Source organism: Eptatretus burgeri, chromosome 2 (genome assembly GCF_056783735.1).
Source record: "Eptatretus burgeri isolate ZD-2024b chromosome 2, Ebu_testis_v1, whole genome shotgun sequence".
Taxonomy (NCBI): Eukaryota; Metazoa; Chordata; class Myxini; order Myxiniformes; family Myxinidae; genus Eptatretus; species Eptatretus burgeri.
Genome location: NC_140962.1, coordinates 72,572,707 through 72,588,264, shown reverse-complemented (window position 1 = coordinate 72,588,264; position 15,558 = coordinate 72,572,707). Strand labels below are relative to the sequence as shown.

Genomic DNA, 15,558 nt, shown 5'->3' with positions numbered 1-15,558 from the left:
AAACCATGCAGCTCCTGCAGCATAGACCAAGGTATAACTCCTCCTGGACCCTTTTTGTACCCACCTTTGTCCCTTCGGTGCATGCCCCGGACTGTTGCTCGGCTAGGTCCCTATGGCACCTATTGGTCATTTGGCCATTATTTAAAGGAAGCCCCTTTTCTTGAGCCTCTTGGCTCACCCTCAAATGCTCGGGGAAATGTCCAAGGCTCACCCTAGTACCAAAACCTGGGCCATGGCACCAAAACTCCTCCATTTACAGCGTTTTGAGGCTGAATTATCTATATAAGCACATTTAGGACAGACTACAAAGGAAAGAGCATGAATAAGAGGTTTAAGGGAAAAGTGGTTTCAGACAAACATAAGGGAGGGAAGACAACAGCTTTATATCCAAATATCAACGCATAATCTGATATCACAATTAAATTACCTCATGCTTGTGCTAAACATGTTCTATGGAAATAACTATTACTAAGCTATGCAGTCATAAACCCAAGCAGCCACTTCTGCAACACTACACCCACCTTCCTCTTTCAGACTCTCCCGAGTTTGCCCTCGGAGGTGGCCCATATGGTTGCTCGACTAAATTGTGAGTCTTGCACAAAAATGTCTCATTTGCCCGTGTGGCCCAATAAAGAAAAATGACACACGGCCATTACGGCCTTTCACCAAAGGGTCTTTGGCTTTTATGGCCCAAAAATGGCACAAAATGCAGGTGGTGACACGGCATTAGCTGGCAAACATCAACAGGGGCAGGAGCATGCGGTGGCAGCGGATAGGATGGCCATGTAACGCGACTGCTGCCATCGTGCTTTGTCTTTGCTCATTTGTCTTTTCAAACGGTTTGTAGCGATCTATCACCAATGACTCCATTCTGTAAACAAAATGCTTTTTGAACATTATAAACACAATTTGAATGTTTATGGTATTTTTTTTTTTACAGTAATGGTGGTACTGCTGAAGTCTTTACTGTTTTTGCCAAAACACCTGTTCCTGGGGATAAGGAAAAAATATCTGCTTTCATCGTGGAGAGAGGATTTGGAGGAGTGACGAGGTTGTCTAATTTCATTCCACAGTCTGTTTCATACTTTACTTTCCCCTCCAGATGTTTCTTGACTTTCTTAATCTTGTAAAATCTTTGTGATATCCTATATTTTAATAATCCCCCCACCCCTCCTCATAGGTTTCCACTTCTCAAACTTTACCATACCCCCCCCCACCCCAGCTCCCTCCTCTTCATCTCCGATTTATCTCTGCTGTGTCATAATGCTATCTCCTTTTTGCTTTCCTCAGCGGTCCACCAGAAAAAAAGATGGGAATAAAGGCATCCAACACAGCGGAAGTTTCATTTGACAATGTGCGGGTCCCTGCCTCAAATCTCCTTGGGGAGCTGGGGTCTGGGTTCAAGGTGGCAATGAACGTTCTCAATAATGGACGCTTTGGTATGGCGGCCGCCCTGTCTGGGACAATGAAGAGTGCCATTGCATGTGCGGTGAGCAGATTTGAAAGGATGTTATCCTGTGGCCAACCTTGTGTAGTTTGTGTGGCCGTGATGACCTCGGGTAGTATGGGAAGAAGCAATGCATAATTTGGAATGTGCAGTAGAGCTGAAAAGCTGGATATTTAGGGTTAGTATGATATTTAGGGTGATGTAATTTAAAACGAGCAATGTCAAACAAGCCTCGGGTCAATCGGGATGAAATGAAAGGAAGAATAACAATTTGAGTAGAATTACAATACGATATTTCGAATTTGTTGACCCAATTTTCTGATGTAATAGGTATCACCGCCACCGAAAGCGGAAGGAGGTTATATTGTTTCAAATTTGGAAATCTATCGCACACAACATTCAGGTCCTTCAGCTCAGATATTTCGGTATGTGTTTTATTATTATATGTGCTTCCTCTCCCTTGTCTTATGGGTAAATCAACGTAAATGCGCTGTGATTTATTTTAATTGTTAGGAGTTTTATCGAGATTCTGAGACGTAAACAGGAATGACCGTTACAAAAGTATGCTCAGAAAAGAACAACACTCCCGCCCTGAGATTCTGAGACTTAAACAGGAATGACTGTTACAAAAAGTATGCTCAGAAAAGAATGACAACTCCCTTGCCGGGATTTTCTCCACGCGCCGGAAAGGGGGAGGGGGAGCACACCGGAGCGTATAAATGAAGCTTGCAGCGATGCAGAAAGCGACGAGACTTGAGGAGAAGCGAAAGGAAGGAAGAAGCGAGGAGCATCATCTCAAGCGACCCATCTCGTTCTCGCTGGAGCGCTCGTCTCGGGGAAGCCTGTCTGGTCTGGTCGGCGTCGTCCTCATCCTCCTCTTCCATGCGATCGCGAGCTTGGTCGATCACCTCGTCTCACCTCGGCTGGGCTCGATTGCGCCGCACCAGTCCTTCGGAGACCGGAGCTCCCGAAAGGAGGGAACGTCCAGTCACGCGTTCGCGGCCAGGTAGCCAGCTATCCTGGTCCTTAGCCCGACTATCCTCCAGGCTGGAGGTCCAAATAAAGACCTTTCGGTCCAATTCTGTGTGTGTGTGTGTGTGTGTGTGTGTGTGTGTGTGTGTGTGTGTGTGTGTGTGTGTGTGTGTGTGTGTGTGTGTGTGTGTGTGTGTGTGTGTTCGTGGGCCTGTCTCCTAAGTAGAAAACTGTTTAAGTGCCTGTGTTGTATATATTTGCATTGCATTCTCAATAGTCGGTTTAGTTCTGCTCTTACGTGCTTCCCTAATTCCCCCCATTATTGTTGTATAAATAAACCCCCATTTGTTAAATGTTTTCAGCTCGTTCGTGTCAATTCCTTCATTGACTTAGCGTGTCGCGTGGTGGGGATGATTAGCAAGGCCGTTGTGCCGCCGTAAGGGGACATCTGGACCGACGGTTCTCGGCGATTTAAACCGATCGGAATCGCACACGGAACGAACATGCTAAGCGGCTCGTTTTCGTACGAGTTCCGTCGAGGGTGTGAAGACTCTGTAGATCGCCACGTGGTCTCTAGGTATTTTGAAGATTTGGCAAATGACCCTGTACCACGTAGTGGAAATATTGACCCTTCACAGTCCAAAACAAAGGACTCGTTGACTCTGGACTTATCCGGGGCGACGATCTGAATTCTGGGCGATTGGTCGAGCCGACTCTACTGCTCCATCTGGTGGTCGTGCTCGCGGCTGACGTCCCGGCCCCGCAACAATATTTTCATCCCTGTCTGTTTGTGTGCAGGATATCTCAAAATGTTTTGGATGGAGTAGGATGAAACTTGGTGGATAGGTTGGGTGTGTGACAAGGACGAATTAATTCAATTTTTGTGAAGATCCAAATCCTGATCTGGATCCGATAATTATTTAATTATGAAAGTGATTCTTCACCATTGAAAGATAGTGCCAAAAACGATATATTGAATGATATTTCAAAAAGTTAATGGTCCCCATATGTTCCACTGGATCAGGCAATACGTGGTGGAGGTATGCGCTCTACCGAGTGCCCTTCTCCTTTTTTTAATGCTCCATTTTAATTTGTATTCACTGTTCATTTTGTTAATTTTGACTTTGTTAATCAATCCCACAAAACATATTTACATGTTGGACTACATATTTGGATGTCTTTAACACTTAATGTTAGAGTTTTGTGAGTTGGCGGATTTAAAGTTCTAATCTCGAGAAATCAGTTTCCTTCAATAAGAATGCAAATCTGGACAAAGTTATCGGAGGTGGGAGAGGGGTCTTACTGACATGACCCTACTTGCCTGCTTTCCTTGTCTTTATGGATTGTTTCAAAATCTGCATCACTTTTCCTAAGTTTGTGATGAATGTCGATAGAAGTAATAATCTGGTCAGTTGGCCTCCTCGATTCTTGATCTTCACTATCCTTTGCAAACCTCATTCTCATCGATGACCTTCGCTATTTCCTCCATCCACCATACCTGGTTTCTATTCCTTGATGATGTTCTTCCACACAAAACTTCTCCAATTCCCCTAAACGCCTCTCTATATTTCTTCCACTCATCCAAACCTTTGGCTTCTTCGCTAGGTTCCTCATACTTGGCCTTTTACCCTCCCCTTGTACTCCACAACGACATTGTCCCTGCACTCCCCCCACTTTATAATCTTCTAAACCCTGCTCTTAACTTCCTTCCTTTTCTACATGTGTATAACAAACACCCACAGGTTTGGTTTGAGCTGGGTGATGACCTTCTCTCCCACCACTACCTTGCAGTCCTTGATCTTCCAAACTACCAACAAATCCAGTTCTGTTTTGTACTGTCCGCTCCTGTAAGTAATCTTGTCGCTGTCCTACCTCTGGAAGAACGAACCAGCTGTGGCTAAACCATTTCTCACCGCCACTCTCAACCCTCTCTATTCCTCGTTCCCCATCCTTATTTACCAACACATTCCTCTTCGCCTGGCTCTGCCACTCCCACATGCACGTTGAAGTATTTCACAATGCACACACAGCATGATCACCAGCCCAACTATTCCCATCATCCTCTCCAGTGTGTCCCTGAGCTCCTTCTTCTGTCTTGGTCCTTCCTGTCTGTGGCCCATATATCGACATAACACACACCATATGTTTCTGTATCACCAATCGTGCCGTAACTATCCATCCCTGCAATCTTTCCACTCTGACCCCATCCTTGCTGATCCCTTCTGATACCACGATTCCAATGCCATTACTTCATCCGTTGCCATGTGAAACAGCTTGAACCCTCCAAACAACCTGCTCACCCTGTCCTCTCTCCATCTGATCTCCTGAACACACAACACTTCTAACTTCCCTCTCTGCATCATCTCCACCACCTCAACTCCTCTCCCCTCCTTTGATCCCACATTCAGACTACATAGCCAGACATTGCTTCTGAAACGCTGTCCACTCCACAGAGCTAGTACCATTTTGTTCAGTCTGCGATTTCTGGTCATCAATCAGCAGCGGTCTGGGCTGACCTGCTGGACCTATTACCCGAGCCTACTGTTACCATATTGTGCGTGTACCCATGTACGCACCCATCGCTCCCTCTCCTCTCGCACTCTCTCCACCCACCACTTGCCTTTCCTCCATCCTCTCTATCTCTCTCCCACTTTTCTCACTTCCTCAACCTCGATCCCTCCTGCTCGTTTCTCTCCCTTTCCTTTTGTTCTGCTCCCTTCCAGTTTTCATGTCTCGAAGCCAAACAGTTTGACTGTCACTCCCGGAAACCGCACACACCAGATTAAATTGCGCACTTTGCGAAGGACACTGCGTGGGAGTCCCCACGCCACTGAAGCTCATCCCTCACCTCTCCAGGGGGTCTGCCTGCCACTGGAGCTGATTGCTCACCTGTCTACAAGGGTCCAGCGTCTGCACGCTGCCGGACCAACTTGTGTGGGCAAAATTCACTTGTCCCCCTCTATCTGTGAAGCACTTGTTTGGACAAAAAAATAAAGCAGCGAGGAGAGCGGTGGATAAGGCGAGGAATTGTATGGAAGCAGATGTGTACAGTAAATTAGGAGAGGATGGTGGGAAAAAGATGATTTACAAATTGGTTTGTGACAGGGATGAGCATGGTAAGGACATGAATGTTGCAGGGGGGGGGGGGGACGGTGATTTAGGACGGCAATGGGAAGCCATTGACAGAGGGGGGGCAGTATTGGAGGTACAGGAAACAAAGAAAAGGGAATTAGTGGAGATGATCATGAAAGAAGAAGTATGGACAGCATTAAAGAGGATGAAGAAGAGAAGACCACCAGGTATTGATGAGGTGCTTGCAGAGATGTTGGATGCAACAGGAGAAGATGGATAAAGAGGATGTTGAATATATTGAATGAAAGAGCTTAGATTCTGGAGGATTGGAAGACAGTGATAATTGTACCAATATGCAAGAGGAATAGTAATGTACAGGATCTGAGGACGTACAGAGGCATTATGCTCCTCAGTCATGTCATGAAGGTCTTCTTCTTCTTCTTCTTTCGGCTGCTCCCATTCGGGGTCGCCACAGCGGATCATCAGTATGATCCGCATAGTGATTTGGCACATGTTTTTACGCCGGATGCCCTTCCTGACGCAACCATGGTTGCCTCTTACGACACAGGGATATGGTACACCTATTTTAACCGGGGTATACACCGGCCCAGTATACTGGTACTCATTTCGCCGACCTCGGAAGGATGACAGGCTGAGTCAACCCCTTGGTGTATTAATTCAGTGGCCCAACGGGGCTTGAACTCAGGACCTTTTGGATCCCAAGCCGCTGCCCTAACCACTGTGCCAACACCAGGCTTAGTCATGTCATGAAGGTACTGGAGAATATTCTGGATGGGAGGATAAAGAAGAGTATGGAAAGGAAGATGGGTGAAGGAAAACGGGGGTTTAGAAAGGGTAGGGGGACAATGGATGGGATGGTCATGCTGAGACAATTGGATGGAGAAGAGGTTGGAGATGCAGGGTGAAATGGCATTGCTATTTGTGGATCTTGAGATGGTCTATATGACTGTTCTGAGAGAGATGGTGATGGTGACGGTGACACTGAAGTGGATCAGAGTGCCGGAAGCAGAAGTTAGGTTAGTGGAAGGTATGCATGAGGTAATGAAGGGAAGAGATTTGGTTGGTCCTCAGATGTGAGAGAAGTTCAGCTTGAGGCAGGAAGCTCTCTCAGCCCACTCATGTTCATCATGATGATGGAGCTCGTAAGCAGGAATGTAAATATGAAGTATTCTGGAGACTGTTGTATGCAGACGACCTGGCTGTTGTAGCAGAGGGTAAATGGGAGATGCAGGAGGTACTGGTTGAGTGGAAGGAGGCATTGTGGAAATGTGGATTGAAGATTAATAATAATATAGAGAAGATGGAGAATGTGGGTGAGTCAGCAGAGAAAGGAAATTGATATCAGGTTAGGGGGTAGGAGATCAGGCAGTGAAATAGGTTTGAGTATTTAAGGGGAACAGTGACTGGGGATGGTGGTTCAGAGGCAAAGGTGTGGAGGAGGATGCAGGTGGGTGTGAATGCATGAAGGAGGGTGGAGGGATGATTGCAGACAAAAACTTAAAATGGCACTTGGTAGAGTGCATACCTCTGCCAAGATTGAGGTATCGAAAGGGAAAGTTCTGTTATGAAATGGTGGCTTTCCTTTACGGTGTGAAGACGGTGGTGCTGACAGAGCCAACAACATAAGCTGCAGGCCTGTGAAGGAATACTGGGTCAGGATGATTTTGGAAGTGAAGACGGTGGAGAGAATGAGTATGGATGAACTGAGGGAGGACATTGTTGTGTAGATGAGGTTTTTTTTTGTATACCTTGTCGAGGTTCGTATAAGAGCTAACATACAATGTACAGCAAGGGGGGCATGAGACGAGGGGTGAGAGAGGGAAGGACAAAACAGTTGGGAACAACGACATTATGAGATATGTGGAAGGGAGAGGGATGGGGCGGGGAACACGGGGTATACAAGATGGACATTAAAGGGACTTACAGGAAGGAAAGCAGGGAATTTGAAGGAGGTGGGTTTGGAGTGGATTAACGGAGGTAGGAAAGATCGAGGTTTTGGATGGGGGAAGATAAGAGGTGGTGGTGAACGGCTGTTTTGAAGGCCTGGAGGGAAGAATGGGATTGAACAGAGTGAGGGAGTTTATTCCAGAAGCAGGAAAAAAGAGGAATGAAAGAGTGAAGGTGAGCAGTGATTCGTGATTTTGGTAGTTTTTCCAGAAGGGGGTTGCTGGCGGACCTTGAGCGCCTTGCGGGAATGTGGTGGGGACAAATCGCAGAGAGAGTGGGGGGGGGGGCGAGACCGGAGAGGAGACGGTGGAAGACAGAAAGACCACCGACCTGCCTGCAGTGAGAGCGAGAGGCCCAAAGACTCAGCCTCACCGCAGACGATACAGTTGATCCTAAATGCCTTGGTTTCCACAAAGTGAAGCCAAAAAAGGTGAGAGGCAGGAGCACCAGTCCAGAGGGGAGAGCAGTACTCCATCAGGCTGCGGAAGGAAGTTTTGTAAGTGGTCAGGAGCTCAGGTGGGACGAGGAAGGACTTTGCATGATGGAGGATTCCCAGTCGGCGACTGGCTTTGGAGGCCAGGTTGGAAATGTGGCTTTCCCAGGAAAGATAATGGCAGATCGTGAGACCCAGAAGCTTGAATGAAAGGTCTTCTTCCAGCGGATTGTTGAGAAAGTAGATGGATTAGGGGGTTTCCAAACGGTCCTTTCGAAGAGACATAGTGAGAGTGTGAGATTTGTCAGGATTGAAAGATATGTTTCACGTGTTGGACCAGTTTGTGATTTTACCCAGATCTGCAGTGAGCGAAGAAGCTGCCGCTTGCCGGTCTGAGGGGTGACAGATGGTACGGCAGAGGGTGGAGTCATCAGCAAAGAGATAAAGAGCAATGTGACCACTCCTCATTTTCATAAATGCCAAGGTGAGCCAATGAAAAAAGCCAAGAATTCACAAGGTTTCGGAAAAGCGATGATAATAGAAAACCAAGACGCCAAGGTGAACAACGAATAGCCAAGATCTTGTGTGAAAAAAGCCAAGAAGTGGTCACACTGATAGAGGATTTTCCAGAGTCGGAGAGATCATTGATGAAAACCAGAAAAAGAACAGGGCCCAGAACGCTGCCTTGAGGAACTCCAGCCTGGACAGGAAGAGGGGATGAAAGAACTCCATTTAGGGCCACATGTTGACTGCGACAAGAGGGGAAGTCTGCGAGCCGTTCGTGGAGATGGCTTTGGATACCATAGGAAGAGAGTTTAGTGAGCAGGGCAGGGTGCCAGACCGTGTCAAAAGTCTCGGGATATGGCTCTGATTTCATATCTGGCATTGAGGACTTCCATCCATTGTTGGGATAGCAGAAGCAGCATATCCAGGGTAGAGTGACCTGGTCTAAAACCAAATTGATGATTGGAAATCAAGCCATTGGAGAAGAGGATTTGATGTCTGAAGCGATGATGCATTCCATCACCTTGCTGATGAAGGAGAAGGCTGATTGGTCTGTAGTTGCAGGGATCTGTTTTTGCACCTTTTTATGCAGGGCAGTAATGTTTGCTGATTTCTAAGCAGATGGCAGATGACCTTGAGCAAATGAGAGGTTGAATAGAACAGAGATAGGGTGAGCAAGAGCAGCAGAGCAGGTTTTCAGACCACGTGGGCTTATGCCCTCTGGACCGGTTGCAGAATTTGAGTCGAGGTTTGACAGCAAGCTCTCCAATTTGTCAGGAGAAGAGGAAACAGAGTCCAGGGACAGTTGGGTGCAACTGGGTAAGGTGGGTACAGAAAGCGATGGGTTTCGGACACAAGATTTCGATGCAAACACCGAGTTTAGGCATTCAGCCTTTTCACATGCGGTCACAGCAGTGCGGCCATTTGAGGTAAGGGAGGGAATGGAGGGGTAACATAGACCAGAAACAGATTTGATTAGATGCCACCAGGATTTGGAGGAGGTAGAGAGGTTTGAGAGTTCAGACTTGAGATTCGAAAGATGTTGTCTTCTGGCTCTCCTGAGGATTGACACACTTGTCCTGAGCTTTATGGAAGGCTGAGCTGAGCTGAGATTACCCTCAGTTGGGTTTGCTTTCCATGAGGCAAAGGAAAGTTGTTTCAGGACAACTGCTTGATGGAGGAGATTGGTAAAAAATCCTTAGACATCTTCTAATTTTAACTGACAGTCTTGGAAGAGAGCCATAAATCTCTCTATTTGTCCTTTGTTCAGACCAATGAACAATGAAAGCTGAACGAAGAAGTCGAGGATGGCATCCATAAAGTCCTTTCTCATGGGTTGCAGTGAGGGTCCATGCTTCACTTCCATAAAGTAGGACTGACTCAACTGTTACCATGAACATTTCTTCATTGATATGCCAAGAGAGTGTCAACTTCCATATTCTTGAAAGTTTGTTGCAAGCACTTTATGTGGCAGCTTTCCTTTGAGAACGGCCATCTTCGTCAATGTGAGGAAACCATAAGAAGTATTAGACAGTGATGTAAGGCTTGTGGAGGAGCATCTACATTTACGAGTATCTCATGTAGGACAAGGTCATGAGGAAAGTTTAACTTTACATGAATTAGAATGGACAGTAAATTCATACAACATGCAGTAACACCTCATCTAGTGCTCAGGATGCTTTCCTGGAGAAGAGAGCATGAATCGAAAATGTGCTAAAGGGGGTCATTGTACTGTTGTCCAGCTGGAGATGTGTTCTCTTGCACTGGAAACATTCACTCCCTGCATGCATTGCATTGGAAAGTCATCACCTCTCCATCATCCCCACCCCCCCCCACAAGGGGTGGGGTGTGTGTGTGTGTGTGTGTGTGCGTGCGTGCGTGCGTGCGTGCGTGCGTCCGTCCGTCCGTCCGTCCGTCCGTCCGTCCGTCCGTCCGTCCGTCCGTCCGTCCGTCCGTCCGTCCGTCCGTCCCTGTCCATGACCTGACACTGCGTACTACCAACATGTATGCAAAATTTGGCGGAGATCGGGCCAGCCCTGTTTTTTTTTTCTATGATTTTCAGACGTGCATAGATATACACAAAAATGAGCCAAGCTGTTGCTTTTTCAAATTTGGAGCCAAAGATGTGCAGGACATACTCCAATTTAAATTGATTATTCATGTTACAGCAGCTAAAAGCCCTCCACGTGGTTTGCAGTAATTTTTATGAAAAAATTCATGTTTTAAGAAGTTTTGTTCTCAAAAAATAACCCCGAAACTTACGAAATTTCCGTATTTTTACCTTTCATCTTTAAAGGCCATTATCTCAGGGAAGACAAAATAGATCAAAATTTTACACATAAAAAGGGAAGATAAGACTTTTGAGTTGTTCTGTCATAAATTATTATTATTATTTTTACTCTTCGAAGTACTGGATACTTTTAAAGATCTGCAACACATTTTTAGGGTGTTGTCATGTTTTTTTGACTGTTTAGTGCATATGTCGTGCCTCAATTGCTCTAATTTATGACTTGCACAGTTCGTGTAGGTCATGTTTTTTTTGTGTTTCAATTTAGAAATGCCTCCAAAGAAAGAGGTTCCAAGCTGATAGGGATATTACAAATTGAATTTCTTGTCTTCGTCAAGCAAGCAAGACATATTCTGAAATCCACGAGCTCGTGAAGAAGGAGAAAATCCCTGTTTCTCTACCTACCATAAAGAGTATAGATCTACATTTCTGGAAGGTCTACATTTCTAGAAGACAAAGATGACAGGCAACTGAAATTCTTAGTTTTACAGGAAAGAAAGAAAAGCCTGTGGAAACTGTCAGAGGAGTTCAGAACTGCTGAAAATGAAACTTTCTAGAAGAACCATCACAAGAAAGTTGACATGCTAGTTTTGCCTCAAGAAGATGTGCTAAGAAGCCTCTATTACCTAAGAAAAACATTCAGGACAGATTGCACGAACTGTGATTCAGACTGGTTTTAGAGAGTTCTGTGGAGTGATGAATCAAGATTTGAGCTTTGCAGTGATGCCCCAGAATGTTGCCTTCACATATATGGTGAGGGATTCGACCCTGAATGCATTTCAACAACTGTGAAGCATGGAGGAGGTGGAGTCATAGTCTGGGGTGCATTTTCATCTGCTCGTCTCATTGAGCTGATAAGGTGTGAACAGTCATTTACTGCCAAGGAATACCAGAAAATATTAGAGAAAGGATTACTTCCCAGCCTCCAAAAGTTATTTTTCTGGAGAGAAAAGCAAAGAAGTCATTTTTTGACCAGATAATGCCCCTGCCCATACTGCAAAAGCCACCAAAAAGTGGTTGGAGAAAAAGTCCCTGAAACTTAAGTTCTGGCCTGGTCTGAGTCCCAATTTGAACCCCATAGAGAATATTTGGGCCCATATTCAGCACAAGCTTATTGGAAGGAAATTTGCAAATTCTGATAAACTTTTGGAAGCTGTCAAACATGAACGGGACAGTATTGACATTTTTCTGTGCAAGAAGCTTTCTGAAAGTTTGACCAAAAGACTGGATTATTTTAAAAAGCTAAGGGACAAACTATTCCATCCTGATTTGTACAGTTATTTCGGAATGTTCTGGTGTTTTGATGTTTTTTTATTGTCTGGTAAAATAGTTATGAAAATTTTATTTTATTTTTTGACTTGGTTAATCTTTTTTTTGCCTCAGTGTGTACATGCAGTTAATTGCCTTATTAGTCCCTTACCGGTTTCACCGAAGGAGACTAATGGTTTGCTCTCGGTCCGTCTCTGTCTGTCCGTCTGTCCATGCCACTTGTGGTTTTTCCCGAATTTTCCCAAGCCCTATAACATATTCAACTGAAACTTGGTACATGGCTTTATTTTGATAAGTTACACAACAAGTTCAAGTTTCAGGGCGTTTTGTCAGTTTTTCACAGTTGTGCCCTTTTTAGACTGACAAAATATCACATATTATACATGGGTCAGTGTTCAGCTGCCCTGAATCCACCCCACTGCTCTACACCCATTGGCTGGACAGTTGGCCTGACTCCACCCAAATAAAAACATGTGCTGCCATTGCATTAGGCAGCACATATTGACAGGCCTCAGGCCTTAGTCCTGAATGTTAGTTCATGGCCTAATGCAATTGGAATATCCCAGGTATATAACTATGATGTATTATATATGCACATAAACCATATGCATGTTTGTGCTTCATGTATGTACATTGGGTTATTTTTAATATGAAATTGGCAATGCCTAGAAATGAACGAAACATGGTGGGGGTAGAGTTGTTTCTTCTTCATTTTGGTTCTGGTATTGGCTCGAGTGTGCGTAAAAGCAAACAAATTTTTATCTCCAGTTTGTTATCCCAGTTGTTTTTATTGGTTTCTAGTCTACGAAAGATATCAGTATATGAAAATTGCTTTTCCTTTTATTTTGCCGAATAGACTCAAACACGGTGCATTCGAGAGTCTCTTCTTTATTTTGGTTGCAGTATCGGCTTGAGCGTGTGTAAACACCAACCAATTTTTTTTTTTTAATCTCCCAAACATTTATTGGGACCAGTAGGCGACATGTATTGCAAAGCAATTCTTGCTCTCGTTTAATATTGTCGTGGAGCTGGTGGTCCAGGTTAATTTCCCCGACCCAAATTGTGGTGACGGGCAGTTAACACCGCCAGCCCGGATAGCCGAGCGGTTTTCCTTCGGAGGCGGACACATTGATCCTCAGAGATTATAAAGCACGTGGGAGGGGTAGGGCGCAATGGCGGAGTGAAGGAGGCACAGATGGATGCACGGGGGTTTATACTCGAACCCCACGACAAATACACGGACACAGCAACTTAAAATAACACGGGATTTTATGAAAATAGACAAACATTTACAAAGGACAATAATTCAGAAATAATAATAATAATCATGAGATAAACTAAAGTCTACAATCGAGGCGCCTCTACGCACACATTTAAATACAGACAAGGGGAAACAAAATAAAAGAAAACCCTTCCTTTATTATGACACTTAGCTTGGACAGATATGGTCTTTGTGGAACTTGGAATCAAGGCGTTTCATCCTGCACGTGGAGACACGTGCAAAATAGTGCCAAGTCGCTCTCTCGCAGCAGGACAAACATATGTCAGGCAATTCGTGAGCGGAATTCAACACCAAGGCTCAGAGGCCCCATGCAGGTTAGAATTGCGCCGTCCCCTTCGGTGACATACACGAGGCTTGAATGTCCGTCTCTTAAGGCCAGTGTCTTGCTTGACCACGCGAGCCAAATTGCATCAGCACGGATACGAGAATCGTGCCGTCTCCTTGCATCGAAGGAAAGCCAGCTGTAAAGCCCTGTTCTTACAGGCCGTCTCCTCACTCTGTTTTCTCTCGACCGCGTGCGCCCCTCACTCCACACTCGTCTGTTCCTCCTGATCTCTCTCTCTCTCTCTCTCTCTCTCTCTCTCTCTCTCTCTCTCTCTCTCTCTCTCTCTCTCTCTCTCTCTCTCTGATGTCTGCCTCCTATGCTCTCCTCTTCCTCTTCTTCCTGCCACTAACATCATGCCTATCAATCATCAGCCTCGGCGGCTGACTTCGCTCGCCGTCACCCTTGGAGGTGGGGCTTCCTGCCCATCTGGTCAGGTTATAAAAACGCAATTCTTCCATGGTTTGTAATACAAAAATATAGGGAAAAGTCACGGGGGCAATTACATACTGGGGGAACTTATCCTTGATCCCTAAGTGACGCCGCACCTCCCCCGTGTGGAGACACATAACACTTAAGCTCACAGTTTCCCTATTTAATTACATTGAGATGTCTCCTACACATCCACGAACCAAACAACTCCATTCAATCCTAACTTTCCGATGATCCTAACCTCCACCTACCCCCACAACCGTAACAATATTGTATAATGATCAGTATTTGAAGGCTTCATTGGGGGTATCAGTAATGGCATTAATAATACAGATGGTAAACATTATTTTATAAATACTATAATGAGCAACAACTCAGGGAGTTTAAGGGCTGCCTGGTCAATAGCACTCGCTCGTCACCACTGATACTAATGTTGTGCAAGTTACTGCGGCGCTTAACCTGCTCTCCGCCTTCTCTGACAAACTGCTCCTTGGAACAAGTTAACTTTGTTTTAGTTAACGAAGAGGTGGACTGGGCAGAAGCTTTCATATTGTCTGCATTGTTGAGAATTGTTATAATGGTCCACGTACCCAAGGCGAATTCACAACCCACTTCCACCTAATTGACTCAGAGTGTGTGCATATAAGCAATGGTGGTGGGTGTGTTCACTTGGTGAGTGCTGTGTGTTATGGACTTTCTTCCTTATTTTTGTTTTTTAGTGAAAATATTTGACTAGGACAAAGAGCTCTATAACAAATCAGCATTATTTGGGGGTAGTGCTAAGTGAGGTACATGACTGTATAGGATGTGAACCTGGGATCCCAGCATAAGATCCCCAGTTATGTACTCAGATTGGAGCAAAAAGCCTCATCCAGATTTCTTTAAAAAGCCATCTATGAATCATGTGGGTGGGGGAGGAAAATATGTAGCTTTTTTCCGTGCATGATATATTGATGTCTTCAAAGGGTTTATCATCATTTCCACTCGTTTTTATTTTCCAAATTCCCACAAGCACGTCTGCTTTTCCTGCTGCAGCATTAAATCTTGCTCTCTTCATTGACATTTAATTGTGGTTTACAAACTCTTTAGTTGTGAAGTAAAGAAAAGACTTACCATGATGGGTAGTACTGGTATCACAAGAAATTCCTCAAGGATCCTTTTTTATGCCTCCACCGACGAAGTCGCTGGAGGCATTGTTTTCAGGTTGTCCATTCGGCTGTCCATCGGTGCGTACGTCCGTGAGAGGTTTATGTTACCACGATAACGTAAGAACGGCTGAAGAGGTCTAAGTCAAACTTGGTACAAGTATGTACAGTGTAATAATATATGTGCATTGCTCACAAAGTGGGTATGCTGTGGTATGTTTGTGGGAAATTCCACATAAAACTATTATGAGGTACTTAGACAAACCATCAATGGTCAGAAATGAAAGTGGACATCTTGGGGAACCTGTAGAAACCGGCAATATCATACTCTCCACTTCCTTGTTTTATTTAAGATGAATTAAAGCAACAGAATATGGGTATTGTAACCTCAGAAATGTTAGTTTGATTGGTAAAATTTTTATTTT

At 44.9% G+C, this 15,558-nt stretch overlaps 1 protein-coding gene across 1 annotated transcript in view; it reads left to right on the top strand.

The window, feature by feature from the left end:
* The window catches only part of ACADVL (acyl-CoA dehydrogenase very long chain), a 65,477-nt gene that overhangs the window by 30,482 nt on the left and 19,437 nt on the right, over positions 1–15,558 (top strand). Inside the window, exons 9-10 of the mRNA XM_085869808.1 lie at positions 941–1,051; positions 1,291–1,489. Coding sequence (XP_085725934.1) covers positions 941–1,051; positions 1,291–1,489 — 310 coding nt within the window. The remainder of the gene's footprint in view (positions 1–940; positions 1,052–1,290; positions 1,490–15,558) is intronic.